Source organism: Rattus norvegicus, chromosome 14 (genome assembly GCF_036323735.1).
Source record: "Rattus norvegicus strain BN/NHsdMcwi chromosome 14, GRCr8, whole genome shotgun sequence".
NCBI lineage: Eukaryota > Metazoa > Chordata > Mammalia > Rodentia > Muridae > Rattus > Rattus norvegicus.
In genome coordinates, this window is record NC_086032.1 from 17,008,835 (window position 1) to 17,031,382 (window position 22,548).

At 40.6% G+C, this 22,548-nt stretch overlaps 1 protein-coding gene across 1 annotated transcript in view; it reads left to right on the forward strand.

The window, feature by feature from the left end:
• Btc (betacellulin) overlaps positions 1 to 22,344 on the forward strand; it is a 38,511-nt gene extending 16,167 nt beyond the window's left edge. Inside the window, 5 exon segments of the mRNA NM_022256.2 lie at positions 2,207 to 2,305; positions 15,099 to 15,216; positions 18,983 to 19,129; positions 20,666 to 20,778; positions 22,323 to 22,344. Coding sequence (NP_071592.1) covers positions 2,207 to 2,305; positions 15,099 to 15,216; positions 18,983 to 19,129; positions 20,666 to 20,771 — 470 coding nt within the window. The 3' untranslated portion in view covers positions 20,772 to 20,778; positions 22,323 to 22,344.
• Positions 22,345 to 22,548: the final 204 nt, after the last annotated feature.

Genomic DNA, 22,548 nt, shown 5'->3' on the forward strand with positions numbered 1-22,548 from the left:
AAAACGTACTATTAATTTTTAACACCAGTTTCATAATTTATTAGCATTTTATTACAGAAAGTAATAAATTAGCTTAATTCTGTATTGCTATATACTTAGTGTGTGTGTGTGTGCGTGTGTGTGTGTGTGTGTGTGTGTGTGAACCTCACAGAAGCTGGAAGATGATGTTGGGTATGCAACTCTGTCATTCAACCTGACAACCTTATTCTCCAACAACTCGAAACTGGGTGGTGGCTTGGGTTTCTATGGTTTCACTGACTGGAACTCAGATTCTCATGATGGCCTAGCAAGAACTCTTATCCACTGAACCGTCTCCCTCGGCTTCCTCTTTAAGTAACTTGTAATGTTTCCTAATGTGTCTCACAGAGAGACCTTTGTGGGTAATTTATTATGTATATATCCTGTGCTATTTCCATAGGAGAACGTACTAGTTTGTAATTACTGTGCATGAGGAATTGCACTGGTTAGTTACTTCTGTTTTTATGGTTTGTGTTAAATTGTCCTCTAGAAGAAAAGGTGAATTTGCCAATCACCAGTGAATTTGAGTCTCCATTTCTTTTCAATTTCTCCCACACTTGGTACTTTCTTTTTCTTTAAAACAATGTTTTGCAATTTGATAAGTGGCAAAGCTGCTGTTATAAAGAGTGCTTGTGGAAGTCTTGACTTTATGATTTTCTAGACATTGTTTCCTGGCATGCTGCTGTCATTTTGTGTCATGGTTAATTGGTTGACCCATTATCGGCCCTGCAGCTTCCGAGCATTTTGAGGGTCAAGTGTCTCCTATTAGTCTGATTGTTTCCAAAGGCTCATGTTTGTTTGTTGAGTTGAATCGAATTGGAGAACACGTTGCTTAGGAACTGTTGGCCAGATATATAATGCCTATTATTCCCATCAGCTGCATGATAATGTGGCAATTTACTGAGCACTGTGTATATCCCAGGGCGTGTTTAGTGATCTGTATCCTTAACACATACTTCCTGCTCTTAACACTGTCAACAAGGTCTTGAACAAAGCAGCAGACAATTCCCAAGTCATGTTTCTGGTCCTCTTCTTGTCTCTTCTACCCTCTCCTATTTGGCCTCCCTTTCATCATCTCTGTCACATGTGAACTAGAAAGACTTGCATAATAAACCTGACCCATCCACCCTTCAGATCCAACAACTATCAACACGTGTCACGTTTTACTTCATCTTTGCCTGTCTTTCCTCATCTTGTACCGCATTCCCCTAAGAGGTTATTTTAAAATAAGACTCAAGGCTAGTTTTTTGACTCAGTAGTAGAGCCCTTTCCCAGCATTCCAAAGACCATGGGTTTGATTGTCAATATCAGAAAATAATAATGTTATTACTACTGCTGCTATTAATATTAATAATAGTGTGAACTTTAGGTACCTTCTTTCATTAATGACTAAGCATATTTATGATATACTAATTCTTAATATAAAGTCCAATGCTGATGCTGTATTTGAAATGTTTACAGCAGTTCTTTAGTAAGATCTAATACATAGACAGTGCTCATTTCCTTGATTGTCTCGTATATGACTTCTCATACTGGAGTCAGGATGAGCACAAGTACCAGCTATTGTTTTCCTCAACCGTTCCAACCACCACACACTTCTCTTTAGAGATTATTAAGCTAAGGGACCTAGAATTCTCAAAGACTCATCATGGTGAGGTGAGGGTATGGGTTGATGGCAGAGGGCTTGCCTAGTATGCATGAAACCGTGGTTTAATACCACCGACAAAAATCCCCCATGGATTTATATCTATTTGCCATCTCCCCCAATGGAGGAATGCTCAAAAGTTAACCTCTGGGAAATAGCAGATCACTGTGTCTGTGTGGAATGGACCAGCTCCTTTATCAGGATTGGTCATTACTTATTCTCTCAGCATCTTCATATCTGTCTGGTGACTGGGCTCCTGTCCCTCTACTCTCTGCTTTTGTGATGAGTCTCCGCTTTGGCTATAGCCAAGTCTCCTCACTGAAGATATGGAAATACAGGAAGTAGTACTGACTTGAAAATTCTATCTTTATACTGAGTTGACCAAGACACGGTGCTCCCTGATCCTCTTCTTGGTTGGAAGAGGACAGCCTGCAATGGAAGTCACTGGCTTCCTGCTTTCCACAGTGGGTCATGACACTTAGGGGATACTTTATGTTACGCGAAGTTTCAAGTTTGTTTTCTGGTTCTGTTTTGAACCTGCAGGTCTTGTGATTCTCCAGTGCGTGGTGGCAGATGGGAACACAACCAGAACCCCTGAAACCAATGGCTCTCTTTGTGGAGCTCCTGGGGAAAACTGCACAGGTAATGTTTATGCTTCATAGTTAACCCTAGAAACTTGACCCCCTCTCTCCAAGGCTTAATCATTTTTTAATAGTCTTCAGGAGTGTAATAGAATAATAGGAGGTTCTATGTGTGTAGAATAGAATACTAGATACTGTATTAAATATCTTGCATGAAGTAATTTTTTCATTACTCGTAAGAGTTTTCTGGGACAAAAATTTAAAAATAATATACCATATTTTATGTATTTAAATAATACTATAAGAATGGCTTGATGTAGTTTTAAACAGATTACAAAACTCTCCTAAGGTTACCTCACTGAAGGTCACACAGCCCGTAAAAGAAACAGTGATTTGAACTCCCCTCTCCCTGATTTCGGTACCTGTGTTTAGCCGCCATAGACTGAGGGTCTTAGTAAATTTTCTGGCTGCTTTGACAAAATCCTGATAAAAGCAACTCTAGGAAGGAAGGATTTATTTTGGCTCACAGTTTGAAGGTGCAATAGAGAATGGCTGAAGCTGTGGTCCCAGGAGCCTGAGGCAGCTGGTCACATCATAGACACAGTCAGGAAGCATTGAAAAGGGGAATGCTGGTGCCCCCTAGTTTACTCCTTTCTGTCCTCAGTCACACTAGCTGGACCAATGCTGCCACACACATTCAGAATGGGCTTCCCACCTTAGTTAAATCTCCTCATAGACATGCCCAGGGGTGTGATTTGGAGTTCTGTCAAATCAACAACTGAGATAAACCATATCACCCGGTGTCACAGACCCTGTTGTGTTTCACACTCCATAGTGTGATATGTTGGCTTGGATTCATGAATTCTTGACACATCCATCCTTTTCTTCTTTGTCTAATCTGTACCATAAAAGGGGGGAAAAAGAAAATATTTCCTTATTTTATCTTGGAGATGCTTGATTTAATATTCTCAAAGGTGTTAGGCTTGGGTAACAGGCTGTGCACCCGACTTGGTCCTTGGCCACCACTTGCTCTTGCTGGCTGATCTAAGTTGCTTTTGGTCCTACAGAGATTATGTGATCTAGACTTCTACATGGCTTATTTCTAATTTTAGGGGAAAAATCCCTACAGACCACTTGAAATATTTGGGTATAATGGAGAAGGGCCTGGTGTGTCCCCAGGAGGTTCACTGAGCTAGAATTAGGGTCACAGATGAGAGTACCCATTGAATAGCCCCCTAGGGACACTGTCACAGAGCCAGGAACATGCTGAGCATGTCGCCCTCATGTGAGTCACCAGCTCTGGGCCAGTGTTCCTATTTCGTCCTTCAGAGCTGTGGGTGGCTTGTGGGATGTTCATAGACCATGGAACCCACTGGTGTCGTAGGTCATGCTTAATGGGGCCTGGCCCTCTCACCCTTGTTAGGACAACAAGGTCAACTGTACATAGTTGAATGTTATTCTTCAGTCTAGTTTCAAGTATTATAAATGATGGCATTTTCCACATTCTCCCTGGAAAATCATCTCATAATCTTATGATTGGCAAAGTTCGATTATCTTCCTTGACATAATCCATCCTAATGATTTTTCTTCTAATTTTATTGTAATTTAACATTTCTGCTTTTCGAACAAATTTTCTTTCCGGAGCTGAGGACTGAACCCAGGGCCTTGCGCTTGCTAGACAAGTGCTCTACCACTGAGCTAAATCCCCAACTCGAACAAATTTTAAGGGGCATTATACAGTGGTTGTTAAGAGATCGAAGTTGTGCAACGGATATCTTCAATTTATTCATTGTGCTTAATTAGTGTAATTAATTTATGCCTAGTGTCTAGCAAGTCCCCTTGTCCTTCTCCTCAGATGCTGGCAACCATGACTCTATTGTTGGCTTCTGTGAATTTGGCTGATTTCCATAGCACAGAGAAGTGGGATCAAACAGGACTAATCCATTGTGAATTTCCTGCTTAGCTTAGTATGATGTTCTTCAGGTGAGTGCAGACTGCCATGAATTCCAGGGTTTTCTTCCTTTACACAGATGGCTGTTGTTTCTTCATTGTAAATGCCGCCTTTGCTTAATTCACCCAGCCATCAATAGACACTTAGGCTACATCTACACTCGACTCTTGTGAAGAACGCTACAATGGTCATAGACTGCAAGAGTCTCTTTGGCTTCCCAGTTTTAGCTCTTTAGGATTAGTATCCAGAAGCCATGTTGTCTTTGGGGAACTTGGTGACATTATGGAAGCATATGCTTCATTATGGAAGCATAATAGCCCGGGAGATTGTAACTCTCACCAACGTCCCTCTCACCATAATTTCTTTCTCCCTCTATTTTTAGTAAGAATAGCAAAGAAGGTAAAATCTCTTACTGTGGTTTTGACTTGCATCTCTCTGATGATCCAGGATATTAAACCACTGTGTGTGAGTGACTCCCCTGTCTCTCTGTCTCTGTCTCTGTCTCTGTCTCTGTCTCTGTCTCTGTCTCTGTCTCTGTTTCTCTCCTCTCCTCTCCTCTCCTCTCCTCTCCTCTCCTCTCCTCTCCTCTCCTCTCCTCTCCTCTCCTCTCCTCTTCTCTCCTTTCCCCTCCCCCTCCTCCCCTCCCCTCCCCTTCTCTCTCTCTCTCTCTCTCTCTCTCTCTCTCTCTCTCTCTCTCTCTCTCTCTCTTGAGCATTTCTAAGTCTTCTTTGGTAAAATACTCATTTAATTCCATAGTACCATTTCAAATATTAAGTTGTTGACTAGTTTAAGGATTTCTTCTATATTTCAAATATCAATAACTTATTGTAATACAATTGGAGACATTTTCTTCTGTCCTACAGTCTGCCTTGGGCTCTGTTGATCCCTTGGCTGAGCAGACTCTCACATGGCCATATATACTTTTGGTGTCATAGCCATCAAGAAGTTTTCCCTTATGATCTCTTATACAAATTTTGAAGTTTCAGTTCTTACCTGAATCCAAAACCCATTTTGAATATACCATTGAACAGTGTGAGGAAGGAATCAAATTTCATGCTTTTTGTATGATATTCATTTTCAAACTTAATTTATTATTTGAGATTATAATACAATTACATCATTTCCTTTGCTTTCCTCTCTCCAACCCTTCCCATCTCTTTCAAATTTGTGGCTTTTCTTTAATTGTTGTTACATGTATGTATTTATAACACACACACACACACACACACACACACACACACTCACATGTTACTAAATACTTAAGTACAACCTGTTTACACTGTACATAGCTACTTGCCTAGATGTTTCAGGGCTCACCATTTGGTACTGGATAACCAGTTCTTGTGCTCTTCCTGGGAAAGCCTAACTTCCTTTCTCACCATTCCATAATTGCTTGAAGGTCTTTGTCTTGAGGTTGAAGCTTCATGAACTGTCCCCTTCCAGGTAAACATGTTTACTGATCTTATCCTTGGTTTCAGGTCATGTCAGGCTGACATTTTGGTGTAGCTTCTGACATGTCTAGCAGACACGTCATACAGCAAACCTCCTGATCCTCTGCCTCTTACAATTTCCTCATCTTCTGCAATCTTCCCTGAGTCTTAGGTGACAGAGTTTTACTGCAGACCTATCTCTTAGGACTCTGCTCCACACCTCTGCATTTGGATTGGTTATAATTTTCTAGAATAGTCTTTTTCTGTTGTAAAGAGAGGTCTCCTTGATGCAGGGTAAGAACTACACTTACCTATGGGCACAAAAAATATTTAGAGTGTACTTAGGGATTAACTGGTTTATTAAAGCGAGGTAGGTTCTCCTCAAGATCCATGACTTCACTAGTTACTAGTGTCTAGATACCACATGTGACTTCTCCATTGTTAAGTGGGTCTTAGGTCCAATTAGAATTGCAGGTTATCACCGTGGTGTGTGTGTGTCACTACTGCAACAAACTGTGTTTATTTAGAGTCTATCCTACTCTTTCTTTATCTTGTCTTCTTATTACTCTTGGTGCAGTTTAATGAATTATATACACCCGAATTGAATTATGCGTTGCTGATTTTCTTCTATAGGTTTATGTATCTGTGTTTGTATGACCATATCCTATTTTATACCTTTGTGCATGCTCTTTGAAATTAGGAATTGCTTCCAACTCTCTTCTTATTGTTCAAGATGGTTTTGATTTTTGAACCTTTATTATTTTCTACCAATTATCCAATTGTTTTTCTATTACTGCAAAAATACATCAGAATTTTCATTATTCTTCCTAAAGATTTTATTCCTTTTGCTTCTGTAGTCACTGTGATTATTATTATTTTTTTAGTTTCAACTTGGGTTGGTCTGTTAACAGAAATACAACTGACTTTTATGTATTGATATTTTTTTAATCCCTGAACTTTGTAGAATTCATAAATTGATTTTAGTGTTGCTTTGTGTCGGATCTTTAGAATTGGCTACATACAAGATCATGCCATTTTAAAACTGGGACAATTTAAACCTCCCTTTTCTAATTTGAATATTTTTTCTGTTTCTATTTTACTTTCTTTGTCTGCCATTTTCCAATCCTGTGTTGACTGGAAGTAATAAGACTATTCTTCCTCACTCTTGGAAGTTTAAAAATGTTCACCATTGAGTATAATGTTAGCTCTGGGCTTCCAGATGGGACCTACATTGGGGTTATTTCTTTCCATTCATAGTTTGTTGAGAACTTTTTATTATAAAAGAATAATGAATATTGACATGCCTTTTTGCATGCCTGGAGATCATTTGACTTCATCTTGGTTCTGTGAATGTGGTGCATTATTCTGACTGCTTTTCCTGTACTCACTCCTCCTTACCTCTCACAGCTAAATTCTTTGCTTATGATCCATATTCTTTTAAATTTTCTGTGTGATTTCATCTTCTAGCATTTTATTGAAAGTTTGCATCCAGGTTCATCTGGGGCACTTGCCTATGGTTTTTCGTTGCTTGGTGTGCCTTCGACTCTGGTGTTAAGATGATGCTGAGGTTGTAAAATGAGTGTGTTTTTTTCTTTAGATTTTTGGCAAGAGTTTATGAAGTGTTGGCATTAGTTAAATGTCTGATAGAATTAACCAGTGAAGCCTGTGAAGTCTCTCCACGGAGGCTTCTTAAAAATTATAGTGACAGTCTTCTCACGGGTCATACATATGTTAAGATTTTATATTTCTCTATCATGCAGCCATGGTAGACTATTTCTAGAACTTCCAATTTGCTAGTGCATACTTTTTCATAGACATTTTATACAAGTGTTGTCTCTGTGGCATCAAATGCAATATCTCCTTTTTCATTTCTGTCTTCATTTTAGTATTTGTTTTCTCTCATTTTATTATTAAATATTCCTAAAAGTTTGTTAGTTTTGTTTGCTTTTCCAGAAAAAAAAACCTCATTCCTCTCTCTCTCTCTCTCTCTCTCTCTCTCTCTCTCTGTGTGTGTGTGTGTGTGTGTGCATGATTTTCTGTTCTGTGTTCTCTTATTTTTACTTAAATCTCTGCTATTTGTTTGCTTCTCCAAAATTTTAACTTGTTCGTTTTGTTTTTTAAAATGTGCAGTTAGTTGACTATTTGAGATCTCTATCCTGTTACAATGCAAGTCTCTGTCACTATAAACTTTTAGTGCTGTTTCTACCACGTCTGGTATGTTTTGGTATGTTCCGTTTGCTTCAAGACGTTTTCCAATTTCTCTTTTAATGTCATCTTTGACTCACTGGTGTTGCCGAAGCACATTGCTCAGCTCTGCACCGGCAAACCCCCCACTTTCCTTCTACTATTTTCCATTTCTAAGTTTATTTCACTGGGATCACAAAGGCATTTGAATGACTCCAGGCTTATTAAATGTATCAAGTCACTAATCCAACCAGAAGAACACACTGTTTGCACTTGGGAAGAGCACACATTCTGTTGCTGCTTGAGAAAAGCTGTGTATATGTCAGTTAGATCTGCTCAGCCGGTAATGTCTAAGCCCACTGCCAGCTTAATAATATTTTGTCTTCATGTATTTATAGTAAACATGAGATATTGAAGCCTTAGAATAGTACAGTGTCTGTATCCGTGTGATGGTTTTCTGGATGATTCTGGACTCACCTAGATTCCTTTTTTCCCTTATATTTCTTACCAATGACTTTTCAATGCCCTGGGACTTAGCATCTACAAGTTCTGGTTAGGGAGGCTTTGCTTGGAACACATTGTCCTACCATGTTTCAGTCTGCTTCATCTCATTTATAAAGGGTATAGACACAAGTGGGCTGCTCCCCACCACTCATCAACTGCAGTGCTGTGTGGAGCATGTAGAGGTTAGTCCATTCTTTATGTACAACCTTCCTGAGCCCTGAACAAAGTGCTTGACACTAACCCCACTCATTTGCCCTGAGTTGTTGTTATCTATGAGCAGCAAAGATGTTAGATTTTTCTCATGTTGGGTGATGTATATTTATAGTGGGGCACTGAAAGCCTTATCAAATAATAGCACTTATCTTTGATTCTTGCTTTCTGGTGGCAGATTTTTGAGCTAAAGTTTCTTAAGTGTGATATATGCATAACCACCACTGATGTCCTTTGCCCAGCACTGCTGTGAGTGCTTCTCTCTCAATCTCCCTAAACCCACAGTGTCTCATAGACAATGCACACATTGTTGTCTTGTCATTTTATGGATTTCCCTAAGCCTGAAGTGTCCCATAGACACTGTACACATAGTAAAGTTTTGACAGTCAATTGCTTAGGATGGAAGGGTTCACCTCACTTTCATTTTAAGTAATTACTGATAGGTAAAAGGATAGATTATATTTTAGTTTTTATTTTTCCGCCTATGGCTCTTCTGTTCTTATTTTTTTCTCTTGTCTTTATTCTTTGTTGGTTACTTTTTTACTAGTATATTTTAATTCTTCCTCTCCACGAGTATTTTATCTGCCATTGGCAGGGAGCTTATATATAAAAATAATTGGACAATATAACAAATGAATAAAATAATAGAAGAAATAAAGGAATAGTTATTTTAACCTGGTGACAACTAAATTTCAATAACACACAAAGCCTCTTAATTTTCCTAAATTTATATGCATATAGAGTGTGTCTAGCAATGGCATCCACAACAATAATATGCATCATCTACTAAACCTGGGATATATAATATATATATATATATATATATGCACTATTGTGCTTTACATTGATTTATTGGTAAAGAACGTACCTTTATTATTTCTTCTTTCATATGAAGGCACTGTGACACAGAAAGGCTAAGGGGTTTGTTTAGGGTCACACAGTAAGCAGTGCAGCCTGACACACAGGTGACACTGTCTCTAGTATGCACATTACTAATCACTGGAAAGCCATAGGCGAACATCAAAATGAGGACGATACGAGGGATCTCTTTAAAAGACGAACTTCCTGACAGCAAAGTACAAGGGGAGTCCAGATGGCTCTGGAAAGCATAGCTGGTGTCAGGAGCAGACTTTTAATGAGTGGCACTTGCCATTGGTAATTCGCATAAGCTTTGAGAACCCAAGTCTGGAGCCAGGGGTGTGAAGAAGTAGGTTGGATGATACTGGAGCATACTCTCTGTCTCTGAATAATTCTCTTATTTTTCCTCTGAATAGCCTCACTATCTAAGAATCACTCCCGTGGCTTGTTGTTTTCTGATGATTAAGGAGCACATTCACTCATACACATCACCATCTAGGAAACAATGAACCTTCTTTACAAATGCCAGCAATAAATTATGAACAAAGGGCACACAGGTCAAGAAAGTAGTAGGATGGGATCCCATAGCAATTCGGTTTAATTACTCCATTTTGAGAGCGTCTCTCCAGCTTCTCTGTTGCAGATTAGATAGTTGAGATGTCATAGAGAGAAGCAGGAAGAGTTTTAGGTGTCACAAGAAGGGGATATTTTATAGCCTAGGGAGGAGATGCGGCTTAAGCCCTGATGGAGGGTGTGCGTGGTGATTTTTGCATGTATTTCCAAGGTAGCCAATAGGATTTGGTGATGAAATAGACGTGAAATAAGAATCAAAGGGGTCCAAATGACGCTGAGGCATTTGGTTTAATAAACAGACAGAATGGACATAACTTCCTGAGCTAAGGGGGACGGAGGGAACACACTTAAGAAACATGCTTAAAGAAAAGTGAAGGATTTCCTTTTGTTAAATTGAAATGCCAGTTTTAGATAGACTGTGTTGTTAGGTAGACAATTCATATTATGTGAAGACATCTCAGATGGGACAACAAACTTGCAAATTTTGCCATGAAAAGAGGGCCTCCTGGCCTCCCTTATGGAGTGAGTATGGAGAAAAGAGACCATCCTGGGCCTCGAGGGACTGATACACCCAAGAAGTGAAGGGAAATGAGAGAGACCCTGCATAGGAAGCCAGGATATGAACAAAGAAACTGTGGTTCCATTCAGAATTGTATAGCATATTTGTTTTAAAACCAAAAGAAAACACAAGCTTTCTTCTTGACTATTAGTGGCCATTTTACTCCAACCACCAAGAATTTGGAATGTATGCAAACTAGGACATATCAATATTTCTGGTATTCAGCTTTCTGTCATAACAATCAATACTGGAGGAAATCAATTGATTATGGAAAAAGACTTGTTCTGGCTCACATAGTTCCACTGTGTAGACTCTTGGCTTTGTTGCTTTGGAGCCTGTGGTGAGGTAGTGCTTCATGGTGGGCATGTCACCACTCAGAGAGGGCACTCATTTCCACGCCACTTGGGAAACCAAGGGAGAAAGAAACCAACATCCTGTTAGTCACCTTTCCAGGCCCACCTGACTGAGCCAAGCTCTCTCACCACACATGGCATTCTGATGGTTCAACCATCCACCAATAGGGTTGTGGTCAGATGACCACGCCTTTAACAAGTGAGCTCTTGATCAATGCTTATCCAACCATTGCAAAAATGGATTGGTCCTTTTTTCCTTTACTAGACTATAGCAGGTCAGCTCTCTGTGTAGACCTTAATTTTGTGATGACCAGTTTGGTCAAAACATGGTCTAACCTGGCTTTAACACCATCCCATAATTCCCAGCTTTCTCCAGCCTCGGTCATAGATCCCAGTTGCTCAGATAGGGGCACTTCTCCCTTCCACTTTTCTATAGGAAATGACACTTAGCAGTAAGACACATGAGATTCCCTACATTCCGACCACTTCACTGCTTCAAGGGCACTGTGAATTTTCCATGCATCCAATTCAAGGAGACAGTTGGTAAGATAAGAGGGGAAATCTACTTTAAAAATAAAAAAAAAAACCTATCTTTAGAATTTTGGCACAAGGAGATTGTAAAGTGAGGAAAACTCTGCTGGGAAGAGGCTCAGAAGCTTAGAAGTAGATTATTCAAGCCTTTGACAAGCTTCATAGGCTAGAAGGAACCTTAGCCTCCAGCTCTGTGGGGGGCTTTGTGTGCCCTCTTCTTTGCATGCTTCTTCGTTTTATGGGTCAGATATGAATATACATTCAAACAAATGTGTAGTCACTGTCTACCTCTTCCTCTTTCTTTATCCCATAAGACTTCTATTTCAATGCTTAGCATTCTTTTGTAGTTAGTTCAACATGTAACTAAAGGGCCAGAAATAATGTAGACTTATAATCACCACAGTAAGTCTTACAAAAAGCACTGCTGGGCTGCTGGGTTGGCTCAGGTGGTAAATGCACTTGCTGCCCAAGCCTGAGGATCCGCGTTTGATTCCTACAACCCACACGGTAGGAGACAAGCAACTGCTTCAAGTTGTCCTTTGAGGTCCACACTCACGCCGTCAGTCACCCACGCACGTCATGCACGCACATATGCACGTACACATGTAAGTTAATTAATAATTAATATAACAAAATGTTTACATGTCACAATAATTATAGTATGTTACCCTTAGAGTTGGTTACCTACTGAATAGAGTTACTGGTAGCATGCTACTTAGATAATTATTAATAATAATATATATATAAAATAATATATAAAATATATAATAATAATTGTTTACAAGCTCTATTGGAAAGGAAACAAATGTTACAGAAACTCTGCTATGTAATAATTACATACTAATATTATAAATGCGGCAGATTCAGGAAAATTCCGTATCAGAACTAGTTGTCTTCTGGATTTCTCTCCAATGGCTTAGCCCGCGGGAATCTGTCATATCTACTCTAACTAACTCAACCAGAGCAAGCGCTTGCTTCTCATTGAATGGCCCAGATGAGCCGAGCAAGACATCTTTGTTTCTGATCCTTACAGCAAACTCCTTAAATCAAAACTTTGCCCACACTCATCTGCTATAACTCTAATTGTTTCTGACTCAGTTGGCCTTCGAATCTGAGGATACAGTGGCCCACAGGAGACTGAGATAGAACATCCTTAGCAGCTCTCCAAGTGTGAGGTTAGCCTTGTGCCCTGGCCATCTGACAGTGTAATTGCTCTGTGAAATTCTGAAATAGCACCCAACCTTCAAGGGAGCAACTCAGTTGGATAAAGTGCATTGAACCAGGTTAAGGTGAGAGGAGGAAGACCAATTAAACTCACTCCCCTCTAAAACCATGGACCCTACTCTTGTTCCGTGTTCTAGGAGTATGCCATTCAGTTTTCAAGAGAGAAATGCAAGAGTTGGGACTGAGGGTAGTTTTGTCATAGGAATGATCGTTTTATCCTTTAACTCCTTCTTGAGAAATATTTGTGCACCTGAAAGGTGGAGTGGGCTCTCCCCTGGCCTCTCTCACCCAGGTCTCTTGATAGTCAGAATATGCTTTCCCAGTCCATTTTCAGACAGGGTGACCAAGGCAGATGCTGAATGAGATGCTATTCCTCTAGATGCCATTTGCAGGGAGAACGACGACAGATTTTTCTCATTTCAAAGATAACGCAAGGCGGGTTTTCGTTCATTTGCTATTAAATATCAGGATGTGTGATTTATTTCTGTTTCGGCTCTGAAAGTTCCATAGAGAAATCACCAGACACTTTTGCTGCCTGGTGGCTTGGAAAGGGTTTTAAATCCAAATTGATACTGGGAATTCTAAAAAGCATGCTTCTCCAGCAAGGCCAGCTGAGCCATCAAAACAAGGCCTGGCAACTGCTGGCTTTGGCGTGGCTGTGTATTGCACGCATAGCCAGAGACTGTTTAAATCACAGCATCCAGCAGCTGCTGGCTAATTTGTCTTTCGGAATGATATTCTTTGTGGCGTTTATTGTAAGTCTGGGTGCATATAAAGGAACCCCGGCGATGAGAGGAATTAGTGAAGTTTTAGATGCACAGCCTCATGGCTTAGATTTAAAAGCAAGGGTGCTTTGCAAATCAAGAAAGACCTCCTGGAGCGTTCAGATCTGCCATGGGGTCTTGCTTACATCTTGGAGTTATCTACGTCCTTTCCATTCCCTGGTCTGGGTCCACATTCACACTGACCTGCATGGCCCAGTATTCCTTGGTGGTCTCTTAGTGCCCAGCATCTCTTTATGCTAATGCAGTCAACAGTGCCTTGCCTGATGGTTGAAAGAATGATCTGACTTGAACTTCCTGGGCACAAACCACCGTCTAGTCTCCACGTGTCACCACAGTCCGTTGAGCCTCACAGCCTCTAACTCCACCCTCTCCTCTTTTGCTCATCCTGGCAAGACCCTCCCACTCCATGACATCTGTCTCCCTCCGTTCACTCATGTTCATTTTGCTGGGGACTCCCACGCTTTTTAGGGGGATTTTTTAAAAGGATTTTCACGTCTTTGTTTATACCTCTCAACAGCCCATTAAGGTGGGCTTTATCATCTTCTCTGTATAGGTGAGGAAACTGAGGCTCTGGCAGCTTCATTAGGCTATTTTCTCTCAGCTCAAACTCGCACACCTGGTTCAGGGTCCTTTCCATGTTTCCCCGCTTGCACTGCAATTGCTAGCATGGTTACTATAGATGTTTCCTGGCTGTTCCTAATTTTGATTTGTGCTATCCTGCCACTTGAAGCAGACAGAGGGTACTTTGCTCACTGATGCTTCAGTACCTGTACTGAAAGGGTTGGAAAACGCTCAGCGGGTTGGAACCGACTTATGAAGAGGCTTGGCAGAAGGCACAGGTTTTCGCTTTGACACACTGTGCAGTTATTTCTAGGAGAATTGCAGTCTTTTCTGATGAGTCCCACTAACTGGCATGCACGAGAGAAGAATATCTGGCATGCACAAGCATTCAGCCTGGGAGTCAAGTGATTCAATGATGAAAACCAGGTCAGCCAGCAAACTCAGCGGCAGTCTGCCACGCGCTGAAATTTCAGAGTACCTCTTAGAGCCTGTGAGCTCTGCATGGACACGTTCATCCAACTGTGGCTCAAACCTGTCCTTGAGATTAGCAGGCTATTTATTTACTAACAATACAGTGTAACAGTTTATTTCATATTCATGTTGCACCAGGTATGGTAAGCAATTTAGAGATGACAAAGTATAGAGGGGATGTATATACATTATGCATATACATTACACCACATCTTATAAGAAGTTTAGAATTCCTTGGGTTTAGGAACCCCTCAAGGGCCAGAAAGCAATCTCCCATGGGTCCTGAGAAATCTGCACGACATCTTGGCATCATGGAGATCTTTGTATCGGTTACCCAAAAGTCTTCCAGATTCTTTTGTCTGCCCCAGAGGTGTTATGTTAATATAAAGAAGTTCAGTAGGTATTGTGAACCAAATCGCGACTCAATATCGTTGGCATGTGGGAAATGGGACTCCGCAGCGACTGCTATGTGTCTTTCTGCTTCCTCTCCTCTCCCCGTGTCTCAGTCCTGCAAAGTGTTCCTTTCGCCACGAGCATGGAAGGTTAGCTCAGGGTGGGAGCTGGCTCGCGGCTCTTCTCTCAACCTTAGGCATATGTTAGCTGTGAATCAGCGAATAAATCGGGGAGTTAGTATTTTAATACTGGTTTCTCCTTCTCCAGGTACCACCCCTAGACAGAAATCGAAAACCCACTTCTCTCGGTGCCCCAAGCAATACAAGCATTACTGCATCCATGGGAGATGCCGCTTCGTGATGGACGAACAAACTCCCTCCTGCATGTAAGTGGAAAGCCCGGTGCCCATGAGCGAAGGGGTGCAACATACTCTCAGCCTGGGGCTTGACAACATTGGAAAGTCTGAGCTAACCCTACCATCTGTCCGGACACAGTTCCGCCGGGTCCTGCCTTCAGCCACTTTATAAGGCCCAACTCAGCATCTACTTGTGGAGAAACTGACGCAGACTTTCCTCCTGAAATCTGAGTAGGAGGATCCAGGTCCAGTTCTGCGCTGCTGGTGTCCCCAGCTCCCTTGAGCAAGAAGAGGCGATTCTAACTGTGTTAGGAGGCTCGACAGTTCCAGTCATCTCCTGGGTGTTTCAAATGAAAACAGATTCTTTGGCTTGTGTGAGGCAGTTCCGCCATTAACATAAATATGAAGGGACTCCTGCCAAATTAGTTACTGGTTTGTTTTTTTTTTTTTTCTGTTCGCAGGTGTCACTGAACTAGGAAGTCAGACCTAGTTCCAAATATAAATCATCAAGGCCTATTTAGCCCACTCGGGAGTGAGTGGGAAGAGGGCTTGACTTTTCAAGTCTTAGATCAAGAGTCCAAGTTCCAACTCTTTTGTGTATCATTAATATTCATTTTCTCCTAATGGGATGCCCCTTTATAAAGAGAATTCTAGGATTTTGCTTCACAGAGGGATCAAATGATTTTTTTTTCGGTTCTTTTTTTCGGAGCTGGGGATCGAACCCAGGGCCTTGTGCTTCCTAGGCAAGAGCTCTACCACTGAGCTAAATCCCCAACCCCCTCAAGTGATTTTTTTAAAGCATAATTTAACCCGAAGTTCACAGAACATGTTCTTCTATACGGCCTCCCTAATATATAATTCCCCATAAGTATCTCATAAGCATACAAAAATCTCACAATTTTGTCTGAACATTATACATGGGCTTCTTCAAAATTTAATTTAATTCATTTCTATAAAGAAGTATGCACAGATAATACTTAGAGGTGGGATAAGAATTGCTAGTGTAAAAATGTGTGTGTGTGTGTGTGTGTGTGTGTGTGTGTGTGTGTGTGTAAGAGTAGGCCTGATTTTTAAAATTTTCATTTAGTGTTTTTTACTGGCTTAGAGACATATACTGAGTTTGTAAAAGATGAATGCCCTTTGACCCAGTACATTTTTTCCTGACTGGTTCCCATGTCTGCTGATTGTTGTTTTAACTGTGCCATCTTCTGAGATGAAAGCCAGATTGTGTAATCTCCCTCCCTAAAATCAATTCACACTTCCCCCATTCGACAGGAGGGTAATACCCATGTCCTTAGCCTCCAAAAGTCCTCTGATCCTAGATTAACTTTCTTGGCCTATTTTTCACTGTGTTTGTAGATGTCCTGTAGGATCCTGTGTCACTTCTCAGGGTTTGGTATACAAATCCCTTTGTTACTCCTCAGAGTTTTTCCCTACCAGTGATGTAAGATGACTCAGTTCCGCTCTCTCTTCCTCTTGCTTTCCACATAGGAGGCTCACAGTGAAAATGGTCACGGTCAATGTGCAGTTGGTTTGTTGAATGGTGAGATGACCAGGGCAGTGCTCTAGCCATGTTCAAGTTTGACTTCTAGCGCGATGTCATTAGGTTACAACCTATAGGAAGTTCTGTTTGCTGAGACATTTCGTTAAAGCCACTGGACCCAGAGTTCATAGTGAGACAGAAATTCCCAAAGAGCAGCAGGTAATGGCTGGCCATGTATGGGCGAAACAGTTGTTTTAAAGAGTCATATGTAGAAAGCTTATTAAAGAAATCATTACTTTAATTAAAAGAGAGCATGCACACTTGTGAGGCTTAATTATATTCTTCATAGAGGCTTAATAACCTCCCCTGCCTCATTCAATTAAAAGTGATCCTTTTCAGGCCCGATTTAAAGACCATTTTTGATATTTTAAGCTGTAAATTTTCACCTGTGGCTTTTTAAAAATTAAATATTTACTTTTTTTTAATGCCTGAGTGCACCACATGTACACAGAAGCACATGAAGGCCAGAGGAAGGCACGGGATCCTCTAGAACTGGAATTTCAAATGGCTTTGAGCTTCCTCGTGGGTGCCGGGAATTGAACCTGGATCCTCTGAAAGAGTAGCAAGTGCCCCTAACCACTGAGCCATCTCTCCAGCTCCTTAGCCTGGGTTTGACCTTAGAATGATGGCGTCCAGTGGTCTTGAATGTAGCAGTTCTCCCTTGCCTGTCCTGAGATCCTCTTCTGCATCCTTCTGTGTCCCGGTGTGGGTCTCTGTTTTCTTTGGAACAGTTCACATTTTCCTGGAGGTTGTTTCTATATGCTACTGTTGGCTTTGGAACATCTTGTGAGCTACAGTGTTAGGGTCTTCTTACTGAAGCAGCACTGGCTTTGTGAGAATTAACTGCCTTGGCTCTTGTGGAGCACTAGCTCCACAAGAACAGCTTGGCAATAAACCGTGAGGTTTATAAATAAGTGAGGTGGCACAGAAATCTTTCCAAGGTACAGGATTTGATCTTTCTGGTGTTTAAATAACGGTGCATGTGATCAATATCTCATTGTGTTTGGGTGTATCTGTAGCGAATAGGGATAAATATTAATTCAAAGATGCTGGCCTTGCAAGGAATACATTTGATTTAAATGCTCTCAATTTTTTATGTATCTTTTAAGCTTCTGTAACAACTCACAGAATTATGTGTGACATCCATATATCTTTGAGCTGTTAAATCAGGGAGCCTTGTATGGATAATTCCCAGCTTGGTCAAAAGTTTCCCTAACAACAACCATAGGCCTAGGGGGTCTGAAGAGTTAAAGTATTTCTCGAGATTATACTGGTGGAGATGTGAGAGACTGAGGGAAGCCAGAGCCCCACAGCAATCTCTGAGCGATTCTGGTTGCTTTTCTTTAATAGGGGCCTTGGAATCAAAAGACACTGCTTAGAAGGGAGTGGAGTCAGGACAGTGGTGAACACACCTGGAAAGTAGCCATACTTAACCATCTAAGAGGCTAGATCAGGACTTGTGACATATCTGTGAGGTGTAGATGCATGGGCAAAAGAAGCTTGCTTCCTGACTTGAAGTCTCCCCGTCATACAGTTAAAACCCAGGGCGTGTGTGTGTGTGTGTGTGCGTGTGTGTTGGGGAGATTCTATAGAAATGATCTTTCTAAAACTTCATTGTTTTGGACTTGGAGTCATGGGATTTCATGCCCATTACCATGTTTGACTATATGAAATGTAATTTATTTATTGTAGGTTTTTGAGTCAGATTTTATGGTGTCTGTGTGTGTGTGTGTGTGTGTGTGTGTGTGTGTAGCCATGGCTGTCCTCTGTCCCGGAACTGGCTCTGTAGATCAGGCTGGCTTTGAACTCACAGAGATCTGTCTGCCTTTGCTTCCCCAGTGCTGGGATCAAAGGTGTGAGCCACCGCTGCTGGCATATGAAATCATGTAGTCTTAAGGTAGCACACTGATGCAATGTTTGACTTACTCTACGTTGACGCGAGCAGCTTTGCCTTCTTTGTCGTGAGATTTTTATAAGTTGAAAATGCTGTGGAGGGAATTTTAACATCCCTTTCTCTGCATAATCTGGAAGATTAAAACTGTACAATATTTTAATAGGTGGCCATGACAGTCTATCCCTACCAGACAAGTCAATAATGCTCCGGTGATGGTGGGTTTCAGTGAGGCCGGGTCTGGCTGTCTTCAGGAGAGCTTCCTTTTTAAAAAGAAACTATGTTCTTTATTAAGTAATGAAAACCGGTGCTAACTTCTTCCAAAAAGAACTGGAGACTCATGAAAGTTTCTTTCCTTGCAGCTGTGAGAAAGGCTACTTTGGGGCCCGGTGTGAGCAGGTGGACCTGTTTTATCTCCAGCAGGACAGGGGGCAGATCCTGGTGGTCTGCTTGATAGGCGTCATGGTGCTGTTCATCATTTTAGTCATTGGCGTCTGCACCTGCTGTCAGTAAGTGTCAAGATGACTCTTAAGTAAAGCTGAGAAATCGTAGCTTGCTTCTCTCCCCTTCTTCTCTTTTCTTTCTCTTCTTTTCCCCACTATCTCTTCACTTTTTTGTCTTGCTTTAAATAAATCAACTTTCTGAGGCTTGTGTTTGTTGACATAAAATGTTTTTACCAGTAGTGAAACATAGTGTAGATAATTTTGTATCAATCTACAGGAAATAAAGAATTATAAGTTAAAATAAAATTTGTAGATGTCTTTGGGCTAAACGTTTCAGTTTGTGTTTGTTAGCAAGTTGAATGGAATTATCATTTTCCAAAACTGCTTCATCACGTAGTGACAATGAAAAAAAATAAAACGAAACTGAAACCCTTTTTTGTGACCATATTAAAATAATTGATTTCATCTGCATGGTGACTTCGTCTGTTTTAATTTTCATGAGTTTTCATTATGCATTTGGAATTCAGAGACATCTCTCTTTTTTCTTCAAGGGACAGTGGGCTAGGGTGTTACTACTATGTGAGTGTTTCTTTGGAAACGTATCATTAAGTTTAAACATTTCTTGTCTTAAGGAGCATCCCTTCCTAAACCACGGTGTCCTCTTCTGGGCTCCAAACAGTACCGAAAGTGGGTGTGGTTGATTCCTTTGCAGTGTTCTTAGAATAAAACACGGAAACACAGAAAAACAAACAAAAACTTCCAAACCAAAAACCAAAATAAAACAAAAACTAATTTTGACCACCTCCACAATTAGATATTTTTGAGATTTCAAACACATTTCTTATTGTCTCTGAGCTTGGATTGTATTTTCTGTAAAAACACATGTAATTTACAGGAATCCTAGCTATTCGATTGAAAAGTAGTTTTGAGTGTTTTTTTTTTTTTTCCGGAGCTGGGGACCGAACCCAGGGCCTTGTGCTTGCTAGGCAAGCGCTCTACTGCTGAGCTAAATCCCCAACCCCAGTTTTGAGTTTTTATACTTTATGGTAGAAAGGACTATTTTTAATTTTACAGTTAGGTCAACATAGAGGATATGTTGAGCACAGCTGGAAAATGACCTTTTTATATTAATCTTGAACCACATGTTCAGAAAACTAGAGTGCAGCCCAGCATATTAAAGCATTTTTTTTTCATTTACGTGCCTAGTTTAGTACTATTTCTAGGGGTGACTATCACTCTTCCAGTTTCTTATGTCTGATTCCAGCCCTTTCTGCTTCTCCTTAATACTGTATAGTACTGATTGTTCTGTACTGTGAAATAACTTTGCATGACAAGTTTTCTTCTGTCCTACTAATCTCTATCAATAATCAGGAACAAGATTTTTCCTGTGTATATAAATATATGTCACCACTGCTGTGGGCCTATGAATGTAAATTCAAAACTAAGGAATGCGTCAAAAGAGAAGACAGTGGATTTAAGACAAAATGGAGCTTACACATCTTGAACAGCATAGAATTAAGACCCCGGGCTCTATTATTGACTATTTGCATGCTGTTGTGAACTCTACATACTCAGACTAATTCTAATATGTTATTTTCGAAGTCCTCTTCGGAAACATCGCAAAAAGAAGAAGGAAGAGAAAATGGAAACTTTGAGTAAAGATAAAACTCCCATAAGTGAAGATATTCAAGAGACCAATATTGCTTAACTTAATGGTAAGCAGGCTAAACCCAGTAGAAGGGAAAACCAGTGACTGTAAGTGATGAGTAGGGGCTTCATTGTGTCTAATAATTACTGATTGGAATTGGGTTATGTGTACAAACATTGAAAGATAAATTCATTTCCCTTATGACAAAACCTAAAAGTTTTGCCCTAACTGTATCACGACATAACAACACAGAAAAGGAGAAACAAGATTCTGTTTGAACACACCAAAATAATTAATCCTAATTTTATATTTTATATATTTATATTTAAAGAACAATTCTTTTTTCCTTATCTCAAATGTACTACCACAGAAGTAGGCATCCTAATGCTACGTAGTTGTCATGGTTATTTTGTATATGTTTTCTTCCACACTTTTGAACAAAAGAAGTATTTTAATTTAAACATATCAAATCAAGAGAAGAGATACAATAGCAGTGATGATGATGGTGGTGAGGTTGGTGTTGGTGATGGTGATGATGATGACCATGATGATGCTGGTGACAATGGTGATGGTGGGCTATTGGTGATGATGATGACGATGACGATGACGGTGGTGGTGTGGTGGTGGTGGTGGTGGTTATGGTGATGGTGATGGTGGTGGTGATGATGATGATAATGATGATGGTGATGGTGATGGTGGAGAATGTACCTTACATAAAGCACACTTCCCAACTCTTGAATGGTTCATGAGTCAGGATCCCAGCAGAAGTTCCAGATCCTTTCAGCTAATTCAGTGCAGATATTCTGATGAGAGAACACTGCTAGGTCAGTCTCCGAGGAGTCAAGAAGAGCCAACACCATGCCACTTGACTTTGGTGGCAGTGAAAAGCCATCAAATACCTTGATGAGGATTAGCTGTACCCTGCTAGGCAGAGGCAGACGCTGTGGCAGAAGGAATCACTGCTGAAACCAAAACAATGAAAAAATGGCCCAAAGTCCCCTGCTTCAAATCTTCACCACACGCTTGGTACTGGGTAGCTGCACCCCACACAAGTCACAGTGGAGCGGAGTCTCAACCGTGTCATCAGTAGACGGGGTGCCTTGGAAAATCTGCAAGGGGCGCAGAGACCACAATTTGCAGAATAAACATGGGGTGATTTGGGTTATAACGACATGAAATACAACTAAGAATAAAGTAGCGTGTGGACTCACACAAATGGTGCCATTGTGGCACTGAAACTCGTGTTTAAGGCAATAAACGTTTTCTCTTTCTGCTAACTCTTCACAGTGCTGGCTAAATTCCTGGCCAGTTCCTCTAGGTTAGAGAGGCTAGGAGCAACAAGCCTGGTGTTTCCTCATTCAGCCTTAGCGTGAGAAAGCAGTTTCTTTCCACAGCTCTCTGGGTACAATGACTCTCCTTTTCACAAGCATCTCGGCAGCCAATCCCAATCATGGCTAGTAACACTTGCTAAGGAATTACAGTGTTCTTGCTATTTATTACAAAGATACCCCTCATGACTCAAAACACGAAAGCCGATTCTGGATTAGCTAATGTCGTATGGCACAGTGCTTTCTTTTAAAGTTGCTGCCTTTATTTTCTTCATTCTCACAGATTATAAAGTTACCACAAGCTGATGGCGAGCTCCAAAAGACCTGACTCATTTGCAGATGGACAGGACATGTCTCAGGAAAACAGCTTGCAGAAATGAATGTTTAAATATTGTATTTGCTTTTTTTATTTTATTTGTAACTGTGTGTTGTTATTGTTTTTAATAATGATATTTTTGTTACAGTCTGATAGCTGAGAAAAAAATGACCTGGTTAGGTGACAACAATAA